At 29.3% G+C, this 21,210-nt stretch overlaps 1 protein-coding gene and 1 pseudogene across 3 annotated transcripts; both read right to left on the reverse strand.

Annotated features, from left to right (window-relative positions):
* Positions 1-12,564: 12,564 nt before the first annotated feature.
* LOC132935048 (uncharacterized) lies at positions 12,565-13,201 on the reverse strand (annotated as a pseudogene).
* Positions 13,202-15,506: 2,305 nt separating this feature from the next.
* On the reverse strand, positions 15,507-18,036 carry LOC132937002 (KRAB-A domain-containing protein 2-like). 3 transcript variants are annotated; one of them, XM_061003829.1, is made up of 5 exons: positions 16,473-18,036; positions 16,344-16,416; positions 16,203-16,274; positions 15,913-16,120; positions 15,507-15,819 (listed from the first exon to the last, which is right to left on the reverse strand). In XM_061003829.1, exons 1-5 carry the CDS (start codon positions 17,531-17,533, stop codon positions 15,569-15,571), a joined length of 1,665 nt encoding a protein of 554 aa, XP_060859812.1. In that variant the 5' UTR covers positions 17,534-18,036; the 3' UTR covers positions 15,507-15,568. The 3 variants fall into 3 exon arrangements, with proteins under 3 accessions (XP_060859812.1, XP_060859811.1, XP_060859810.1); XM_061003828.1 differs by having other exon boundaries at positions 15,507-16,120; positions 16,344-16,415; positions 16,529-18,036; XM_061003827.1 differs by having other exon boundaries at positions 15,507-16,120.
* Positions 18,037-21,210: the final 3,174 nt, after the last annotated feature.

A 21,210-nucleotide genomic window follows, 5' to 3' on the forward strand; every position in this document is an offset into this window, starting at 1 on the left:
AAAACACAAAAATATTTACTTGAATACATTTTTTGATAAACTTCCAAAACTGCCCTCTCATTACTGTAGAAAATCATCAAGAAAATTATACTTACAGACAGAAATAAAATCAATAACACAACTTTACAACATTTATTTTAGTGAATGCAAAACTGATAATGAAAAACCATTATGTCGAAAAGCATTTGATAATATTTTTTTCCAAAAAAATCTTTCAATTTTCTCACCCAATTTTTTCTTAAAATGCAATAAAGTTATTATTATTATTATTATAAAACTTGATGGTAAGAACATTATCTGTGTTTGTATGAGGATTTTTATGATAGTTTAATTTTGAAGTGTGTGTGTTAGGTTAATTTAGGTTAGTTGGATGAAAATGCATAACTTGCTAAACAATTGAGCAATCATATAAAAACCAACATACAAACACGGATAATGTTATTAGTTCTTGCCGTTAAGTTTCATAATAGTTCGGTGAACTTTAATTTTTAAACTAACTGTGCTAACCGTAATCTACTGAGAGTAAATTTGTCCTGTTACGCACTTGTAAGACAGCTACAACAAATGGCCTTTGAATTACTGAAAATTTGACTAATAGATGTTCGAGTTATTGTGGTTCCACTGTATTTAATTATAAGGTAAATTTTTTAATGTAATGCAAATCTAAAATGTATTTATTATTAATGTTAATTAATAATGTAGAAATGTTAAAAAAAAAGTTTTTACTGCATATTGTTATCGCCAAAAGTAACATCAATTTAAGTATAGAATAAACCAAAAAAATTAATCATAATTTTTATTTCAACTAAAAATTTTATAATAATTTCTTCTTGAAGTTGATAAGGTTTCATAATCTTTAGGGAAAAATGAATTTTGCGAATCAAACTGTGGTACTTGTTTAAACTTGACAACTCCTTAAAAAGTAGCTCCTGCATCTGGGTTCTAAAACGTAACTTATTTAATGAAGGCAACTGTTTCACGTATGGTAACATCGATTTGAACCAAAGTAAGTCATCATCATTGTTATCTTGTTGATCCTGTCGCAAAACTTGTATCTTTTCTCTTTCTAATTGAATAAATACTTCTAGTCCATCATCTTTATGTTTTCGTTTTTGTTTTGTCGTAGCTGTTGTTGAGGATGAGGCTGAAGAGATGCTATAATTACGTCTTGCTTCAGTTTCATTTTCTGTTGTCATGACCGACTCAGATCGTTCAAGTTCAGATCCCTGAGGTTCAAAATTATATTGTGTCATGTTCGTGTCAAATATGTCTCCCTGACTAGCATATGTTGTAGACTCCGATGAATCCATTAAATAGTTTTCTACTGATTCCTCTGGTTCAATAATATTTCCGTCTTGTTTTCGGGGTTTTAAAATAACTTTTAAAAATGATAAGGACTCAAAATATGGCCAAGTTCCTGTATACTCCGGTTCATGGTCAGCGTCAGCTCCCGAACGAGGCTTGGGAATTTTTTTTAATTCTTTCGCATAAGTATCCCTTAAATTTTTCCATTTTTTTTTTGCCCCATCAGCTGAAATAAAAAAGTATCGAAACATCAGATTACAACAAGGGTTGAAATGGTTGAATGTATTTATTAAACAGGGCTTCAAAGTAAGTGGATGTCGGTCTGCAGTACAGTAGATTACAAGTGGGTGACTGTAATGGAGAATGTTAAATTTGAAATCAATTATATAAGATCATTATTGAAGAGAGACGTATAGTAAGTTGGACGTCAAAAAAAATATAAATTAAATAAAAAATATTATTCTTATAATAGATTATCATTAAAATACAGGGTGTAACAGAAAGTTATGACAAATGAAATAACTTGTATACTATTCTAATCAATATGTTTTCATTTTTTTTTTCATATAATTTATTGACGTTTGTACTACACGTACAATAAGGACTTGATATAAGACTAAGATCTGTTGTCTCCTCCACAAGCAGAATAAGGTTTTTGGAGACAATCATTTAAATTATTTTTATTTTTATAATGTATGTACATTTTTTCTTAAAATGCAATAAAGTTATTATTATTATTATTATAAAACTTGATGGTAAGAACATTATCTGTGTTTGTATGAGGATTTTTATGATAGTTTAATTTTGAAGTGTGTGTGTTAGGTTAATTTAGGTTAGTTGGATGAAAATGCATAACTTGCTAAACAATTGAGCAATCATATAAAAACCAACATACAAACACGGATAATGTTATTAGTTCTTGCCGTTAAGTTTCATAATAGTTCGGTGAACTTTAATTTTTAAACTAACTGTGCTAACCGTAATCTACTGAGAGTAAATTTGTCCTGTTACGCACTTGTAAGACAGCTACAACAAATGGCCGTGTTGTGTCATAGTGTCCCTTAAGAAATACATGAATTTATTAAATATTTAATTTATTAATTAACCAAAAGCAGTTAAATATTCATTATAAAAACAATTAAACTATTTTGGGTTTAAAATAGTGAAAAAAATTTAAAAAAAAGTGAGGAATATATAGGTGCTGGCGCTGAACATAAAGGAATCTATTACAATTTACAATATAATTAATAATATTATTGTAGTGTATATTTATTATTTAAAATATTAATAAATTTATGATAAAACAAAAAAAAAACAAAATATACTAATATATTCGTAAACTGGTAAGGCACATAGGTATGTTACGGTAACATGAGAAATTGAATTATAATTTTATTTTACAGTTTTTATTATACATAATATAATATATAGTACATTAAAATTTCATGTTACATATTATTATCAACAATGAATTATTATTTTATATTAATTTATATTAATAGGTATTACAGTTTTTAATATACATAATTATAATAGATAGTGTACATTCAAATGTCATGTTACATATTATTATCAATAATGAATTATTAATTTTATATTATCATTTATACCCCATTTTACAACATCTTACATGTTACATACATTTGTTAAATATTTACAGTTTACAAATGGTTATCTAACAGGTAAAAAATTTTTTTTATTTAATAATAGTTTGTAAAAAAAATCAGTTTTCTGACCACATACAATTATTTTTGTTATTTTTTCTGTGGAGACTTTAGTTGTTCGCACGTACCTGTCCGCCGGTCGTTGTGTTTGCGTGGCGTCCTTTTGCGAATTCCTGACGTGACGGAGTCTGAAGCCTCTGCGCTTTTTGTACGTTCAGCCGTCGAAACCTCGTGGCCGAGCCGTTACGCGTTCATACCTCGTCGTCTAGGTCGACAAGTGCGTTTACCTACCTTGTTGGGCGACATCGCGGTTGTCACCGCCGAATATCGTGTGCGTGCCCGCGATCGCCGGCTAAAGTCCAATCGACCGTCATCATAATATTATACCACAGTGAGGTCTACAGTTCGGCTCAAGATCGCTGTCACCGTTCCAAAGGGGATACTATTCTCAAGCACGGACCCCGACAAATGTGAGCAGACAATATTAGTATATATAGAGATTTGGATTTTACGTAAAAATTTTTTTTTGCTAATTTACCAAGAAAATTTACCAAATTTACGGTAAAATTGGTAAATTTTTATTAAAATTCAATTTCTAGTGTACCCGTTGAATTTTTTCACAATATTATGTAAAGAAGGCTCCCTTTCTTAAAAATAACGATTAGTAATTATTAGTTATAGTAAAATATAAAATAAAAATAAATCGTGTAACCACATACACCATATCACAATAATTCGTATCACGTAACTGTCATTATCATTTTATAAAAATCCTGATTTGTATGATAATCCTAATATCTTAATAAAAATACAATAACATACAAATAAAGTGGTCACTCAACTGTTTGAGCGGTAAAAAAAATGTAAATTGTAAATTTTTTTTGTAAATATACTTTACTGGTAAAATTGTACATGGTAAATTTACGAGACTCACATCACTATTAGTATATACCGAGTATATTACCGAGTCGTAATGTGCAATATATCGGAACTCGACGAAAACGAAAAAATTATGAGCAGGAAATTTGATAGAAGGACGTGCTTTTATGCTATTGGTATCCTGATCCTCAAATAGTAATCTGTAATTTATTAGGAAGAACCAAAACCACAACACAACAGAAATCAAATCAAACAATACATTGGTTGAGCATGCATTAAGTGGCGGCGATTTAGATATATTTTTGGGTTATAATTAGCGAAATGGCAAAAAGAAAAACTAATGGTTTTTATTTTTGCCATTTTCAATTTCGATGAAATTTGGTACAGAAAGAGATTATACCTCGGGGAAGAAGTTAGCTAGTCTTTATCCTTTTTTTTTAAATACATTTCTAGTGTACCTATACTTGATTTTTTTGTGATACAATGCTAAAATGTGGTTTATATATTTTTGTTATATTATATTATTTAATTGTAACGTAATAATATACATATGTAATGCACACATAAGTACAATTATTTGTATACATTAAAACAACTAATAATTAAATACTTATATAAAGTATAGGATAAATTTTAGTTTCTTTAGATTTTAGATTCTGAGTGAATGTATGTTTTAACAATGATGCGTGTTTTTTTCCATACATTCATGAACACAATTGCATTAACACAAGGGTCAGAAATTAGTGTCTTAGTAGGTCTAGAATATTAAAAAAATTACCTAAAACCTTTTTTTTTTGCTTAGCAAGTTTTAGGGTTTACGTGGAGAATATTCAGTGTTAAAGCATAATATTCATAGGCGTCACTAGCTTAGAAGTCTCAAAGGGTACTTTTTTTACCGCAAAAAAATACTGAATTATAAAAAAAAACTGACCAAATATAATTGAAATAAGTATGAACATTTACGAATTTTAAGGGCGGTCTTTAGCCATAAAAGTTAAACATTTTATACATTTTTAACCACAAAATAATTAATAAATTATAAATTTGATAAATGTTGTCAAAATTTGAACTTTAAATGCTTATAAAAAAAAATTGTGCCTATGTATTTTTAATATTTTTCAACTGCTATTAGAACAATATATCAGGAGCCTTATATTAAATTTTCAAGCTTTTTTACCCAACAAATAAAATTTTATTGATATTTATAGAAAAAAAAACTAAAAAAATTGAAAACTGACAAGGTCCGTAAACAGCACAAAAAGAGTCAAAATATTTTATACATTTTATGGTGTATAGAAAATGCTAGTATAAACATTCGGTAAAATTTTCAAGTATCTACAGTCATTCGTTTTTTAATTACAATAAAATAAGAAAATTGTTACATGAGAAATCGAGTAAATATCAAATGTTGTAAAAATATAAATTTCAGACGCTCATAAAAATCTAATTTAAGTTTCTTGTAGATATTTTTTTTTTGATAAAGGTAGACAAACTTATGAATAATCTTATATTACATTTTCAAATCTTAGATTTAAAAAGAAAAATTTTTATGAATTCTCAACTCAAAATAATTTGCTAATTTTCGTGATTTTTCCATATTTTGTCAAAATTTGAACTTTAAATGTTTATAAATAAAAACTGTGACTAAGGATTTTTAATTTTTTTCATCTGCCTTTGAAACAATAACCTAGGAGCCTTAATAATAATAATAATAATAAAATTAATTTACTATACATTTCAATAAATTATCTGTGTAAAATAGTACATGTAATTTTAGTATATAGCTAATTTAGAAAAAAACAATTAATTATTTTGATTAAGGGCTTGACAGTTTTACATTAATTTTAGGGAGTCTTATGACAAAAAAAATTGAGAAGCACTAGATTATACTGTAGAATATCTAAATATATATAACTAGCTGTCCTGGTAAAAGATCATGTTTTTAATGTTGCATTTCAATTTAAAAAAAGGTGGATAAGTGGATGTCGCTCTGCTGTACAGTAGGTTACAAGTGGGTCACTGTAATGGATGGTGTTAAATTTGAATTCAATGATATAATATCATTGTATAAGAAAAACGATTCTGAGCGAAAACGGTAAGTCAGCTATGATATTACCAAGTATATTAGATTATATTATTGTAAATAAAGTAATTTATACATAACCTATTTACGTGGAGCCTTGTTTTCAATTTTCAATCCTTAGCCATAAAAGTTAAACATTTTTTTTTTTGATAAAGGTAGACAAACTTATGAGTTATCTTATATTACATTTTGAAATCTCAGATTTAAAAATAAAAATTTTTATGAATTCTCAACTCAAAATAATTTGCTAATTTTCGTGATTTTTTCGTATTTTGTCAAAATTTGAACTTTAAATGCTTATAAATAAAAACTGTGACTAAGGATTTTTAATTTTTTTCATCTGCCTTTGAAACAATAAATTAGGAGCCTTTTATTAAATTTTCAAGCTTTTTTACTCAACAGATACAATTTTATTGATATTTATAGAAAAAAAAACTAAAAAAATTGAAAACTGACAATGTCCGTAAACAGCTCAAAAAAAGTCAAAATATTTTCAAAATTTTATGGTGTATAGAAAATGCTAATATAAAAATTCAGTCAACATTTTATGTCCCACGGTCATTTGTTTTAGAGTTACACCAAAAACCAAAATCGATTTTCTCGAAAACAGATTTTGCGTAAAAATTCCCGTTTTTCCTTAATTTTCCTTTTGTTTTTCACGTCGCTTTTGAAAACAACTGGAAAAATTTTACTTTTGACCCCCCAAAGTACCAACTAGATTCACTTTCCTATCAGAAAAGTTACTGTTGAAGAAAATCCAAGCACTTTTACCGTCCTAAAAGGTGACGACAGACACAAAAATAAAAAATAAAAAAAAATAAAAATAAAAAAAAACACACATCATTGTAAAATCAATACATTCAAAACTTAAAAAACAATGAATATTGATAATTTTATAATGTTACCACAAACGCCATACTGCAGCCAATGAGATCTCGCAATCTCGTACACCAGGGGTCAGATTCATAATCTGGCATTTGAGTTTTAAAATATTGTTGTAAGATAATGGTTTGAAATAAAGTCTAACCAGTAAATGAAATATTAGTGTGTATTTTCAGTAATTATTAAGTGTACAAAAGTCGTATATGTGTGTGTGTGTGCCTGAGTGATGTGATTATGTGAAGGTGCTCTGGACTCTTTTATTTAATACTTAGATATTTTATACGTCGCTATATATTCGTCCTCTGTAGAGGACGGTGATACACAACGTTGTCTTGGCGATGTCCACGAGATTATACTTGACCCAAATTTGAATAAGTATCCCGACAAACGTCGTGTTTGAATGTCACCTGTGAAATCTGCATCACTAAATATTTCTAAAATATTCTTCTATCTATATATATAAAAAGACTTGTCCTGGGTGATTCATCATCGCCTAGCCGGAACTGCTGAAGCTATGGATATGAAATTTTCAGTAAATGTACTTATTACTATGTATAGGCGCACTAAGAAAGGATTTTTCGAAATTCGCATTTTAAATAGCTGCTCAAACAGGGAGATTGAGGTTCAAGATGGGAATTGGAAATTTTATTTTTATTTATTAATAGTTGCCATTGGTTACACTCTACAGTAGAAATTATTAATTATTTATTATTGGTTGCCATTGGTTATTCGGGCGGATCAGGTACAAGCTGGCATCAATTCGAATTATATTATAATATCAAAATTAACTTGGTATAACTTCGATAATTTAGAGTTAAATCCTACACTTACATACAAACAGCACTGGGTCCGTGACCTACCACAGGTAAATTGCCTACCTGACAATATACTGCTGCGAATCAGAATTTTTATTCCAGGAAACAGAAAGATAAGATACATTTCGAACACCTTACACCGAATATTAAATAACGAATTGAACAAAGTTAGAGTCATATAGAGTTGGTACATTTAACGGGCAACGAAGTGCACGGGATCAGCTAGTCTAAAAATATTTTTAAAATATAAACCGTAATTAAATGTTCGTTTGACATATCGTATAATCCGTTTAATCAAGTACCAATAAGCTTTAGTCGGTTTTGCTAAAAAACGACTACCAAAGTTCACTGCATATGCTACGGTCTTGTTACCTGTGATATAAACAGTAAACTACCTACTGCCTGTCTTTAAGAAATATCGTCATTCAATATCTCCATTAATTCCTTTTGTTCAAGTGTGTTATGTCTATCGGAATTGAAAGTTTCTTAGCTTACAACATATTAAATTTATTAATTATGCTACATGCATAATTTGTCTGATGCACAAATAATGATCCATTTTCCACTATGTTTATCTGCATACCTAGAAAATATTCTAAATTTCCTTTTGTAACCTCAAACTCATTTTCCAAGTTTGTTAAAAGTTCCTCAATTATGTCTTCATTATCTGCAGCGATTAAATCATCATCAACAAATATTGCAAGAATAATTTGACTGTTATCATAATATAGCGTTAATTGCGTAAAATATATAAAATCAGAAATAAAATTTGAAAATCAATTTGTGTAAATCCATTGCATTCATCTGGTGTATTGCCATAATATACGAATTAGGTTTTATTTTACTTTGAAAAATATTATATTTATGAATATAGAACATCCAACCGTTGATAAACATACGTTTAATCACGTTTAATTTATTACTATATTTAATATATACAGGTATACAATTGTTATATTTGTATTTATTTATACAGACGAGCGGAGTGCAGCGGACGACAAAACATCTTACAGCGAGTACTATCTAATTAAGACTGTTTATTATAATATAACGGCTATCGCAGTATCGCGCTGTCGTCGATACCGATTACATAATAGTATAAATATGAATTAGGTAGGTAACATACATAACATTATTCCTCCTTATAAATAATAATAATAATCTAATAACATTTTATAATTCAATTACTTTTGCTTTCACATTCTTATTATACTGAACCAACATATTATAATTGTACACATAATAATTACATAATAATATAATCAATAATAATATAAACACAACAGTAATAATTAATAACTAATACATTATTTTTTTTTTTTAATCACTGATGTATTCCTTCGCTTAACATACTAGATTTTAATTTATTTATATGCACCATTTTCACACTTCCATTAATCATCACTAAATACATACATCCACTCAGTACTTTCATAATTTTACCTGGCAACCAATTTTGACCTTTTGCTTGTGGGTTTTTTACTAACACATTTTTATTAATTTCAAAATTTTCCGATTTTCCAATTGAGTGCTCTAAAATAATGTTCCCCCCTATTTTTGGTTTTAATACTGTTAATTGTGTTTTCGGCTTAATATTTAACATAATTTCTGCTGGACAACAACCTGTGTCAGCTGACGGTGTATTTCGAGAAGACAATAATACATCATCTATTTTCGTTTGCATTCTCGTTATCTCTCTCTCATTACACAGTGACTTAATTAATGTCTTCTTTATAGTTTGTACCCCTCTCTCCGCCAAACCGTTTGACTCCGGATTATACGGTGGAGAATGTAATAACCTTATACTATTATTAATACAATATTATGTTTTTAATTCTTTTCAACCAAACGGCGGTCCGTTATCGCACACAAGTATTTCAGGCGATCCAAAAGTACAAAAACAATGGCTTATGACTCTGATTACCATTGTTGCGGTTGTATTATTTAACGCCCAACATTCAATCCATTTACTTCCACTATCTACTAGAATTAATAACTTAATTTTATTTACGTCCAAAAAATCAATATGAATACGCTGCCACGGTTTTTCTGACTTCCGCCAGGGGACAAAAATTTTATCATTTTTACTTTTATCGTTTTGATTAAACTGACATTGTGAACAACATTTTATATACTTTTCAATACAACTATCTATATTTGGCCACCATACATAAGATCGAGCTAACATTTTTGATCGTACTATACCTGGGTGGTTTTTATGTAAAATATTTAACACTTGCTGTCTTAATATATTTGGAACTAAAACTCTATTTCCTATAATTAAACATTCCTTTTCAATTGATAACTCGGACCTCCTACGAAAATATGGTTCTGACTCGTTTTTATAATTTTTATGGCCAACCCAACCAGACTTAACCTGCTCACAAACTATTTTTAAAACAGCGTCTTCACTTGTTTGCTTTGCTATTTCGTGTAACGTTAATGGTAACTGTTCAACTAACATTATTGAACCTAAATCTTCATCAATATTTCCCTCTATAGGTAATCTCGATAGCACATCAGTATTATTTATATTTGACCCCTTTCTATATTGAAATTCATAATCATAACCCGATAATATTATAGCCCATCTCTGAAGTCTTGACGAAGCATGTACTGGAATATTTTTGTTTTGATTAAATAATGTCTTTAACGGCAAATGATCCGATACTAAAATAAACTTTCGACCTAACAAATATTTATGACATTTTTTTATTCCAAATATAATAGCTAATGCCTCACGATCGATTTGGGAATAATTTTTTTCAGCTGCCGATAATGTACTCGATGCAAACACGATAGGTTTTTCTTCCTTATCTATTATATGACTTAGTACTGCACCCACACCATAACTAGAGCTATCGCACGTCAAAATTAATGGCAAATCTGGGTTATAAGTAACTAATAACTGACTTTCTTTTAATACTGATTTCGCACTTTTAAATGCTGACTCGCACTCTTTTGACCAAATCCACTTAACATTTTTTTTTGTCAAATTATATAATGCGGGTAAAATAGTCGATGACATTGGAATATAACCTTGATAATAATTAATTAAACCTAAGAACGATATTAATTGACTTATATCCTTTGGTTGTGGAGCATTTAAAATCGCTTCCATTTTATCATCCGTTGGGTCAACCCCGTGCTTATCTATCATATGACCTAAAAATACCACACTTGAACGGAAAAATTGACATTTATCAAAATTTATTTTTACCCTATACTCTTGTAAGCGACTTAATACCAACCAAACTTTATTTTTACAATCATCGATGGACTTTCCACTTATAATAATATCATCCAAATACACTTGAATATTTTCTAGCCCAATTAAGATATTTTCCATTACCGCTTGAAATTTACTAGGAGCTGAAGCTATACCATAACAAAGTCTATTAAATTGATATAATCCTTTATGAGTATTTACAGTAAAAAAATGACGACTCGACGATGCTACCCGAAGTTGTAAATATGCTTCCGATAAATCTTTTACCGTGAAACATTGTCCTCCTGTTAAATTATTAAATACATCGTATATTCTTGGCAACGGATGTTGATCTACTTTTACGTAAGGATTTAATGCATTTTTAAAATCGACACAAATTCGTATTTTATTATTTTTTTTTGGAACTATAACTATCGGAGACGCCCCCACTCACTTGTTACCACATCCGATATTACCCCTTCCTTTTCTAATCTCACCAGTTCTTCTTCCACTGCAGGTTTTAACCATAGATAATATAAGAATGGATAGGACATAAGAACTTATCACATGAAACTTTAGTGATACTATTTTTAAGGTTATATGGGGCAAATATTGATATGATAATTGATAAATAATAATTAATATTTTTAATATTTTAAATATTTAATAAAGCTTAGAGTAATTTTCCAGGCACAAGAGGTACAACAATCAAAACACAAACTGACAAATATCTAAATATAACTGACTATCATGTTATTCATTATTATTTAATAAAATAGTTTTGCACATAACCTTAAAAAGCCCCATATCGTCTTTCTCTCTTTACGTTCTCTCTCCCGCAAAAAAGCACACGGCCCCATACGGAACTGGTATAGGCATGTCCTATCCATGCTTATATTATCTATGGTTTTAACGCATAAGGCACTTGGTACGCCCTTTGAAATTTCGGTACACTATTTTCTCTTAGTTCCAAATTTACTTCATGATTTTTATACATTCTTCCTCATTGACCAACCTTTTTACTACACCCGGAAATTTCAACTTAATTTCACTCACTATGTCGTTCACTTGATTTTCATTGCTTTTTTTTGTACCTTCACTTTTTTTACAATTTATTTCATTACATTCAAATTTTATTTTATGACAATTAAAAATATTTTTCCATTCAGGAAACAATTCATTTAACCACGAACGACCCAAAAGTGACTTTTTTACACAATTTTCTGTTACAATTAACGGTAATTTAATAATTTCATTTTTTGAGAAACTCACATTTACAATTAATTGACCAACTACTGTTATAGATTCCCCATTTACTGATGACAGATTAAATTTTTTTTTTAAATTTAATTTAGTCTTTCTAAAATATCTGTCAAAAATCACTTTTGGTATTACAGTAACTGAAGCACCGCTATCGACTTCAAATGTCATTATTTGATCATTTACAACCAAATTAATAATGAGTGGTTCATTTACTATTAAACTTTCAATACTATTTATACATTGTATATTATTAACAGTTTCTACTAATTTAATAGTTTTATTCTTATTTCTACACATTACCGATACATGTCCTTTTAGTTTGCAATTGAAACACTCCCATTGCTTTGCTGGACAGTTACGAGCATCATGAGTTCTTCCACACCGGTAACATTGACTCGTCTCCTTACTTGATCCCTGTTGTGACTGACTGTACGATTGACTACCTCGTTTTGACCCCTCGGCGCTTTAAATGGTTGACTGACTACTACTTGGTACTGCACTGGTATTTTTCTTTAACTGATCTGTCTTAGACTGTGGTTTATTTTTGTAATTTTTTGCGATCCAATTTAATTGAGATTTATTTTTTATATAGTTGGACTGATTTTTCACTAATTCTGAGTCCAAAGCTTTTTCACATGCTTTCTGAAAAATTAGTGATGACTCTCCCAGAAATTTTCTTTGACAAGCTTCATCCGCTAGACCTACAATTAGTCTGTCGCGAAGTGCATCGTCCAAAAATGTGTCAAATTCACACTGACTTGCTAACTTTTTTAACGTAGTGATAAATTCTTGTACCGATTCCCCCGGATTTTGACAGCACTGATTAAATTTAAAACGGTCACTCACCACTAAACGCCGTAGCGAATATATCGCGTCCAAATATGTGACTACTGACTAGTTCTTCAAAAGTCTTTTCTGAGGGATGACACGGTAAACATGCGTTCTTCAATTGACTGTAGGCTTCTGAACCTATAAACGCAATGAGGTGCTTTTGACGTTGATCGTCTTTCACTTTTAACACTGACAACTGAGTCCTTAAACAATCAAGATAATTTTTAAACGGTTCCTGATCTGGCACATAAGACGAAATTGTGTTCGACATTATGAACTTCGTTTGTACGTTTGCAAGACCACAAAAGAAACCAAATACTTTTCATATATTAATATGTTTTTTTTTTTTGAAGTTATGTTAAGTTAATAGTATTTGTTAACTTAATTTAAAATTAATTAATGTATTAAAAATGTCTATGAACTCAACTTTTAATTTAATTGAGAACAAAATACTTAACTTAACTGAGTTCAAAAATATCATGAACCTGTCCAGTTTTGCGCACAAGTAGGTTATTCCGTAATTAAAAAATATAAAAACAGATTTTTTTATAGTGTCTTATGTTAAAATGTGTACGAAACTATATAGTAGGTAGGTACATATTAAGTAACCAAGAATAACTTTTTCAGTTATCTTGTTTTAATTTAAAATTATTATTCGTGGGTATTTTAAATAGCTCGTGTATATTGTTATAAACAAATATTGAAATAAGATAATAAGCAAATAATATTAACTCCACTTACCGGCTATCATATTTATAATAACAATATAAATATTATTTGGTATTCATGTCATATGCGGTCTACCACATAGTTAAAAATATGAATGAATACATAAATGTAGAATATTACAATATATTACAATATATTTATTAATGTAGAATTTTAATATAATATTTAATAATACAAAAAAATATATTAAAATATATTAAAATATACATTCATTAATCAATTTAAATTAGGTACAATATAATTTCACATCTCTTAAAAAACAATCAAATGTGTTGTCATTCTTGTTTTTTATACGCCACCATTGTTCCGCTAAATACGAGGGCAGCAATGATGGATATGTACTATGCATTTTTTTAATAATTCGAATTTTTAGACTTCCCCATATACTTTAAATTCGTTGTGTGCGCGCACCACTGGTGGGATCGAAAAATAATTGGGAATAATTGACGGATTTATGTATGTACCCTTTATTTTTTATCGTTTTATATGCAAGCCATTCATCTGAGTGTATTTCTGTACCAACTTCAATTTCAATTTGAATTATTTCGTGTACTGTTGGTTTGTCTCTTTTTTCTACAATAAAGTATCTTGCATCAATAACACCATTTTCATCTTTTTGACAAATACCAATCACCCATGGACCTCTTCATTTTTTACGATTTTACATATTAAATTCAAAATCAAAACTGTAAAAAATTGGAAATTGTCATTTTTTCTTTTTAATTGAAGTGTTTACATCATTACACACGCAGTTTGACCTCCATATTTCTAACACTTAGGTGTTAGTGGTGTTAAGACTATAAGTTGGTGTCCGGGCGCGCGTATTCTTATTGTACGATCCCAAGTGATGGGCAGGTTAACGATTTTTTTTAACTCGTTAAGTTAAGTTAAGTTAAAAGTTAATCGTATTTTTATTTGTTAACTCGTTAAGTTAAAATTTAATTCATTATTATTTAATTTAATGGTTGAAATTGACTTCAACTTTGTTTCAAACCACTAACTTATAACAATATTTTAAAACTCATAAAAAAAATGTTTTTACTCTCAAAATAATGCTAGGAAAATTTCAAGTAAAATATTTCAAATTCAGAACCCTAATGTATGACAATAGTTCATATAACATTCAATTCTATGGTATTAAATAATTGACTCAATAATGTAAAACTGTTGTCTAATTAAATAAAACATTTAAATGTATAAATAATTAAAATCCTTATTATTGGTTTTGATAATATATAATTTCATTGAAATTTAACTTTAAAATGTCTGTAAAATAACTGTGTTAATATATTTTTTAGAGTTTTTGGTAACAGTATGAACTTTTAGTGAGAATCTTAGTTTTATATTTTAAATCCTAAGCTATAAACATTGAACGTTTTATAATTTTGTGATCACAATAATTGGTTATTTTCTAGATTTTAATAACATTTGATGTTAACTTTAAATACTTATAAAAAACGTCGTGACTATGGATCTTATAAATAAAAATCTAAAAAGATTGAAAATTACAAATTAATATATGTAAATAACTCAAAACAAGTCAAAATATTTAAATATGATGATAAAATAAACATTTGATGAAAATGTCAAGTACGTATAGCACAAAATTCAACCCTTATTATGCCAAAAACACATATTATAACATTTAAAAATGTATATGTTACAGCTAAAGTGTTGAATTCCGTTATTTTATGAAATAACTAGGTAGTTCATGAATTACCTACGAATATTAGTTAAAGTATGAAATAATACATGAAAATTGTACTTTAACTAGTTATTTCATAGAATATCTAGTTATTCTGTACAATTTCAGTTTGATATCCGTTAAAGTATAAAATACATTAAAATTTAAAATATATATTATAATATTTTATTTTACTGAATTATGAATTAATTATAGTTATATTATTTATTTATTTGTACATGTAAGGCTATTATGGCATTTAGAGTTGCACAACACCTCTTTTTTTCTACAAACACATCGCTTTGTGTCACATTTTTTGGTACAAGTGCATTTAAAAAAACCCTGACCAGTTCCCAGTGACTGCGCAGTTGCCGCAGATCTTAATGTAATACTTTCATTTGGAACAGCTTCTACAGCTAACAAATTTTCTGAACATACTGTGAACTGGGATCGAGAGTATAGTTGTTTTAACACTCCTGTAATTATATAATGTTTAAGGTAGGTAACAAATAAATAAAAAATTAAAATAAAAAATAAAAAATTACTTGTATTATTTAAATTTTTCTTACCATCATTGCATCCCAGTTGATAAAACCCATCGTCAGTTAATTTTAAAACAACTGCAATAATTGAACGAGGATCACCCTTTCCTCTATCAACATCGGGAATTTTGATACGCACTGTAGAACCAATATTAGCAACCGCAAATTTAGTATTTGATAAATCTTTCATTCTTTTTGCCTGTTTTTCCAAATTTTCTTTAGCTTTTTTCCTCTCCTTAAAACATTTAATTATTTTTGTAATTACAATATTAAAGCTAATTTAGCTATATAATAGCTATAATATAATATTGACCTACCGTAGCAATATTTAAATGAACTATATCTTTTTCTGTGCCAACTGTTGGTCGATCTACGTCAGTAACGTCATCCTATAAAATATAAATAAATAATTAATTTAAAAATAATAAAAATAATTAATGATTAATTTTTCCTCCTACCGTAGCAATATTTAAATGAACTATATCTTTTTCTGTGCCAACTGTTGGTCGATCTACGTCAGTAACGTCATCCTATAAATAAATACTTAATTAGTCAATTACATTAATACAACTTTAAAGACATGGATGATATTATCCAATCGGGTTTCTGTCTCTAGCCCTGAGTTAATAGTTTGTTGACTTACAGCTTCTTCTTCAGATTCCATTTTACGCAAGATAACTTTAGGTAGAAGACTTGAAGATAGTCCAGTTTTTGGTACACTACCAAACATTGCTTCGTATGGACTACGTTTAATTCCGGAATGTAAAGCTTTATTCTTCATAAATTGTACAAACCGAAGGCCTTCACTCCATTTGTTGGTATTATTGCTTTGCATCCACGTAGTCAGCATATTTTCAATATCCTGGTTTGCTCTCTCTACGCTGCCCTGAGATTGGCTATGTCGTGGTTTGCCATGGACAATAGTCAATTCGGGCCACATCTCTTTTAAAGAATTTACAATTTCATTACAAAATTCTCGGCCGTTATCCGATTGCAGTACTGAGGGAGCACCAAATAAACAAAAAATATCCAAAAGAACGTATGCAATCTGTTCAGCTCTTTTACATTTCAAAGGTCTTAAAATACAAAATTTGGTCAGATGGTCCTGATAAACCAAAACAAATTTATACCCTGCGTCAGACTGAGATTGAAAATCAATTAAATCAATTTGGCAACGGCTGTTAAAATCTTCAAACACCATTGGTTTTACAACAATACCTTTTTTTTGACTTTTTTTTTTTTGCTGGCAAGGTATACACAAATCTAAGTATTGCTTAACATCAGATTGAGTAATATTTTTATAACGTTTATTTATTTCATATAACATGCGATCTCTGCCCCCGTGTCCAATAGAAATATGAATTTCATGTAAATAATCAAATATTTCTTCAATCATAACATATAATTTAACATTTTCATTTTGATTACTTACGGGTAGTATTAATTTTTCAATGCCGTTTATTTTTACAATATCGTAATGTTTTTCTAACCAATAGTCACGAGAAGATTCCTTTTTTATTTTCATTTTTCTCACGTCTATCATCAAACTTGCATATTTTTCTTTTGTTAAAACTGCACTATTTGGTTTTAATAAACGATTTTTAACACTAATATAAAACTTTTCTTTCATTAAATCTAATTCATTCATTGTGAACAATATAGTTAATACTTAAAATAATAGTGTAGAGACAAACGAACTAACAGCGAACACGTGTGACTGTAAAACTATTACTAAACTTTAAACCTGTATAATACATGTACCAAATACCAACAACAAAAATCTTATAATAACACGATAAACGATTATCTTATAATAACACGATAAACGTACATTGCGGTCACCGATAATCTTATCTGATTTAATGTGTTATATTAAATTGTTGAAATGTAAAGGTGGGATCACACGGCGCGTTGCGCGTCGCGCGGCGTGTGGAGTGGTATAGCGCGGTACAGTTGACGCGCCGTCTGATTCGTGTTGCGCGGGGTGGCGTTATTTACAATTTGACACATTAACTAAGTGATGCCAGGGAATGCATAAAATAACTAGTTAAAGTATAAACTATATACATTACCTACAAGCTTTAGTTATTTTATAAATTACCTAGTTATTTCATAAACTAACTGATTCAACACTTTAACTGTAACATATATAAATTCTTTAAATTAATTAAATTGTTTTCTCTTTATCTCTTCTCATATACCTTAAAAAATTTCAAACACTAAAAAATAGATTTTCAATATTTTATAATTATCTTCAAATAAGGTATATAATACAACTATTTAAATCAAACCAATATTAAAATCAGGGCTTAGCACCCTAATAATTTCTTGGGGATTCGGGTTTCGGTTCCTGGTGCACAAACACAGGAATAAAAAAATTTCAACAAACATTCGGGTTTTCAAAACCGCCCGCCATTATATGTATTTATATTGGTTTATATAGGTGTTGACTGTTGAGTAGTCTGGAAAATACATAACTTTTAATGATTCCCGTCCCCCCCCCCTTTATTATTAATTATAACAGCAACAAAAATGCGTGAGAGGTGCGTCGTAGTATAATACAAATTACAACACGTGGGATTGGAATAAAATAGTTCTATGTATATCAAAAAATTTAAAAATTGTTTTTTTTAAAGTTTTTTAATATTTTGAGAACTTAAAAGGATTTATTTTTACAATACCAATTAACAAATTGATCGCACGGAAATTTGTGGATTTTTGATGTCAAATATTTCAAATTACTTGTGCAAAAATACGTTATTTTAATTTTTAAATCTTAAAAACGCTCTACTGAACAATTTTGATATTGTCACATAGAACTTTTTGATTCCGAGCCCGCAAACATACAATTTACCACTTGTGAAGTCGACGGATATAACAAAATATTTAAAATGGGCGTTGAGCCATAGAGAAATAAAATAAAATATAAATGATGATTTTGCGATTTCCGGAAACTGGTAAATATTGCCACGAACTACGAAATTTGTTACTAATTTAGTTATAATAATACCGCTTGGGAGGTTTGTAGCAAATAATACTAGGTATTATTAGTAATTACTTATTAGTAGGGCTCGGATGTTATTGCACTTAAAATGTTATAAAATTGATTGCATTGTTGCTATGAAAAAACCCAATATTGTGCTTAAAAATTGCAATAAAAAATTTTTTTTTCTTAAAAGATTAAAATAAATATAGTAGTAAGTATGTAGTAAGTAATAAATGTTGGAATTATAAACAAAACACCCTATATAATGTAGTGTATAAGTAATATATTCACACTGTAGTTCATCAGACGCTGACTATACATTTTTATATACTACAGCATATTATATGTCCTGCGTAGTGTAGCCGGGTATACATAGTTAGTCGTTGATTTATATTACGCCTCGTAACACTATTGTACATCGTATCATTATACTTATTATTATATTATATATATCCGATTATATTATTATTTACCTTTTAACTTCTGTATATCTGTGTACTTCAACAGGTTATGGGCCCAGAGTAAGGTCTTTAGAGTAAAGTCTAAGAGTAAAGTCGTGAATAATTAGTAAAATAATAATTGATTAACGAATTGCGCGTTTTTTGTGTACAGACAGTGTACAGCAATAATAATTCGTGAAGTAAGTGCAGTGTAGTGTGCGTGCGTTTCGTAGTGTGCGTGCGTTTCTTAGTGTGCAGATAGTGTACATCTACGTTTTGTTTAAATATGGAGAACGAACAATATAAAATCAACAAACTCAAAGATGCATCAAATTGGGACATGTGGAAATTTCAAATTAAGGTTATCATGAATGCAGCTGAAATATTTGATGTAGTAACAGGAAAATCAAAGAAACCAATTTTAGCAAAAATCGGTAATGAAACTGAAGATGAAGCGAGAAAAAGGCATAGTGTTGATTTTTCAATATGGAAAAGGGCAGATAATAAGGCTCAAAAATGTATCGTCACTTCGCTAGATGAACAACCTCTACAATACATTATGAACTGTGACACAGCAAATGGTATGTGGAACAAATTACTTAGTGTGTACGAACAAATGTCGGACACAAGCATAACAATAGTACAACAAAAATTCTATCGTTATACAATGGATCCTAAGGACAATATAGCCGGTCATATTTCGAAACTAGAAAATCTAAGTAGACAACTAAAACAATTGGGAGAACCTATCTCAGAATCAATGTTGATTACAAAAATTTTGATGACATTACCTGATAGCTATAGGCACTTCTACAGTGCATGGGACTCAATGAATAGTACAAATAGAACGCTAGAACAGTTAACCACTCGATTGATGGTGGAAGAAACACGACAAGTGCAAGGACAGGAGGTCCGTAACGATGGTGCTGAAAGTATTGCTTTGACTGCAAACAAAGGCAAGTATATTAAAAGTCAAAAATATGGGAACAAAAATGATAATACAAAACCAGGAAAATGCAACCACTGTAAAAAACCAGGACACTGGAAAAGGGACTGCAGGATATTCAAAAGGGAACAAGAAGAAAAGAAATCAACTTCCGGTTTGGCGCTTATTGGTGTACAAAGAAAAATTGAAGAAATCGACGACTCAGACAAATGGTATGTGGACTCAGGTGCGAGCGACCACATGACAAATCGGAAAGAGTGGTTCGTCGATTATAAAAATTTTGATGTGCATTCGCCTGTACGTATTGGAGATGGTAAGCACATTATGGCAGTCGGAAAAGGTAACATAAATATTCATACTTATGTTAACAATAAGTGGATAAAAGGCTACTTAAAAAATGTTTTATATGTACCTGATATAAAAGTAAATTTATTTTCTTGTGGGGCATGCCTTGATAAAGGAATTACAATGGTGACAGACAGTAAAGGTTGTACATTTAAAATGGATAATCGTGTAATTGCAGTCGGTGTTCGTGAGAATAAATTGTTTTCAATGCTAATCAAAACAGATATTTCACAGGAAATTGGACACTGTGCTAACGTTGCAGTTAAGAAATTAACATTAGAACACTGGCACAAAATACTATGTCATCAGAATGTCAAACATGTTCGTGAGTATTTAAAACACAATCAAATACAATTTACAGATATACAAGGACAGTTATTCTGTGAACCATGCAAACAGCATAAGGAGACGTTCACTCAGAGCGAAACAATAACTATTGAACCAGGGCAAATAATACACAGCGACGTATGTGGACCCATGGAAGAGAATTCATTAGGAGGTAAAAGATATTTCATTATTTTTAAAGATGATTATTCTAAATATACTTATGTTTATTTTATGAAACATAAATCTGAGGTTAAAGAAAAACTTAATTGTTTTCTGAGTAT

Source organism: Metopolophium dirhodum, chromosome 1 (genome assembly GCF_019925205.1).
Source record: "Metopolophium dirhodum isolate CAU chromosome 1, ASM1992520v1, whole genome shotgun sequence".
Lineage (NCBI taxonomy): Eukaryota > Metazoa > Arthropoda > Insecta > Hemiptera > Aphididae > Metopolophium > Metopolophium dirhodum.

Coding starts and splice junctions, on each gene's coding strand:
- LOC132937002 (XM_061003827.1), bottom strand. CDS start 17,533: ATGAATGAATTAGATTTAATGAAAGAAAAGTTTTATATTAGTGTTAAA. Junction 16,417..16,472: donor GAAACCCGATTGGATAATAT/CATCCATGTCTT, acceptor TATTTATTTATA/GGATGACGTTACTGACGTAG. Junction 16,275..16,343: donor TTCATTTAAATATTGCTACG/GTAGGAGGAAAA, acceptor TATATTTTATAG/GATGACGTTACTGACGTAGA.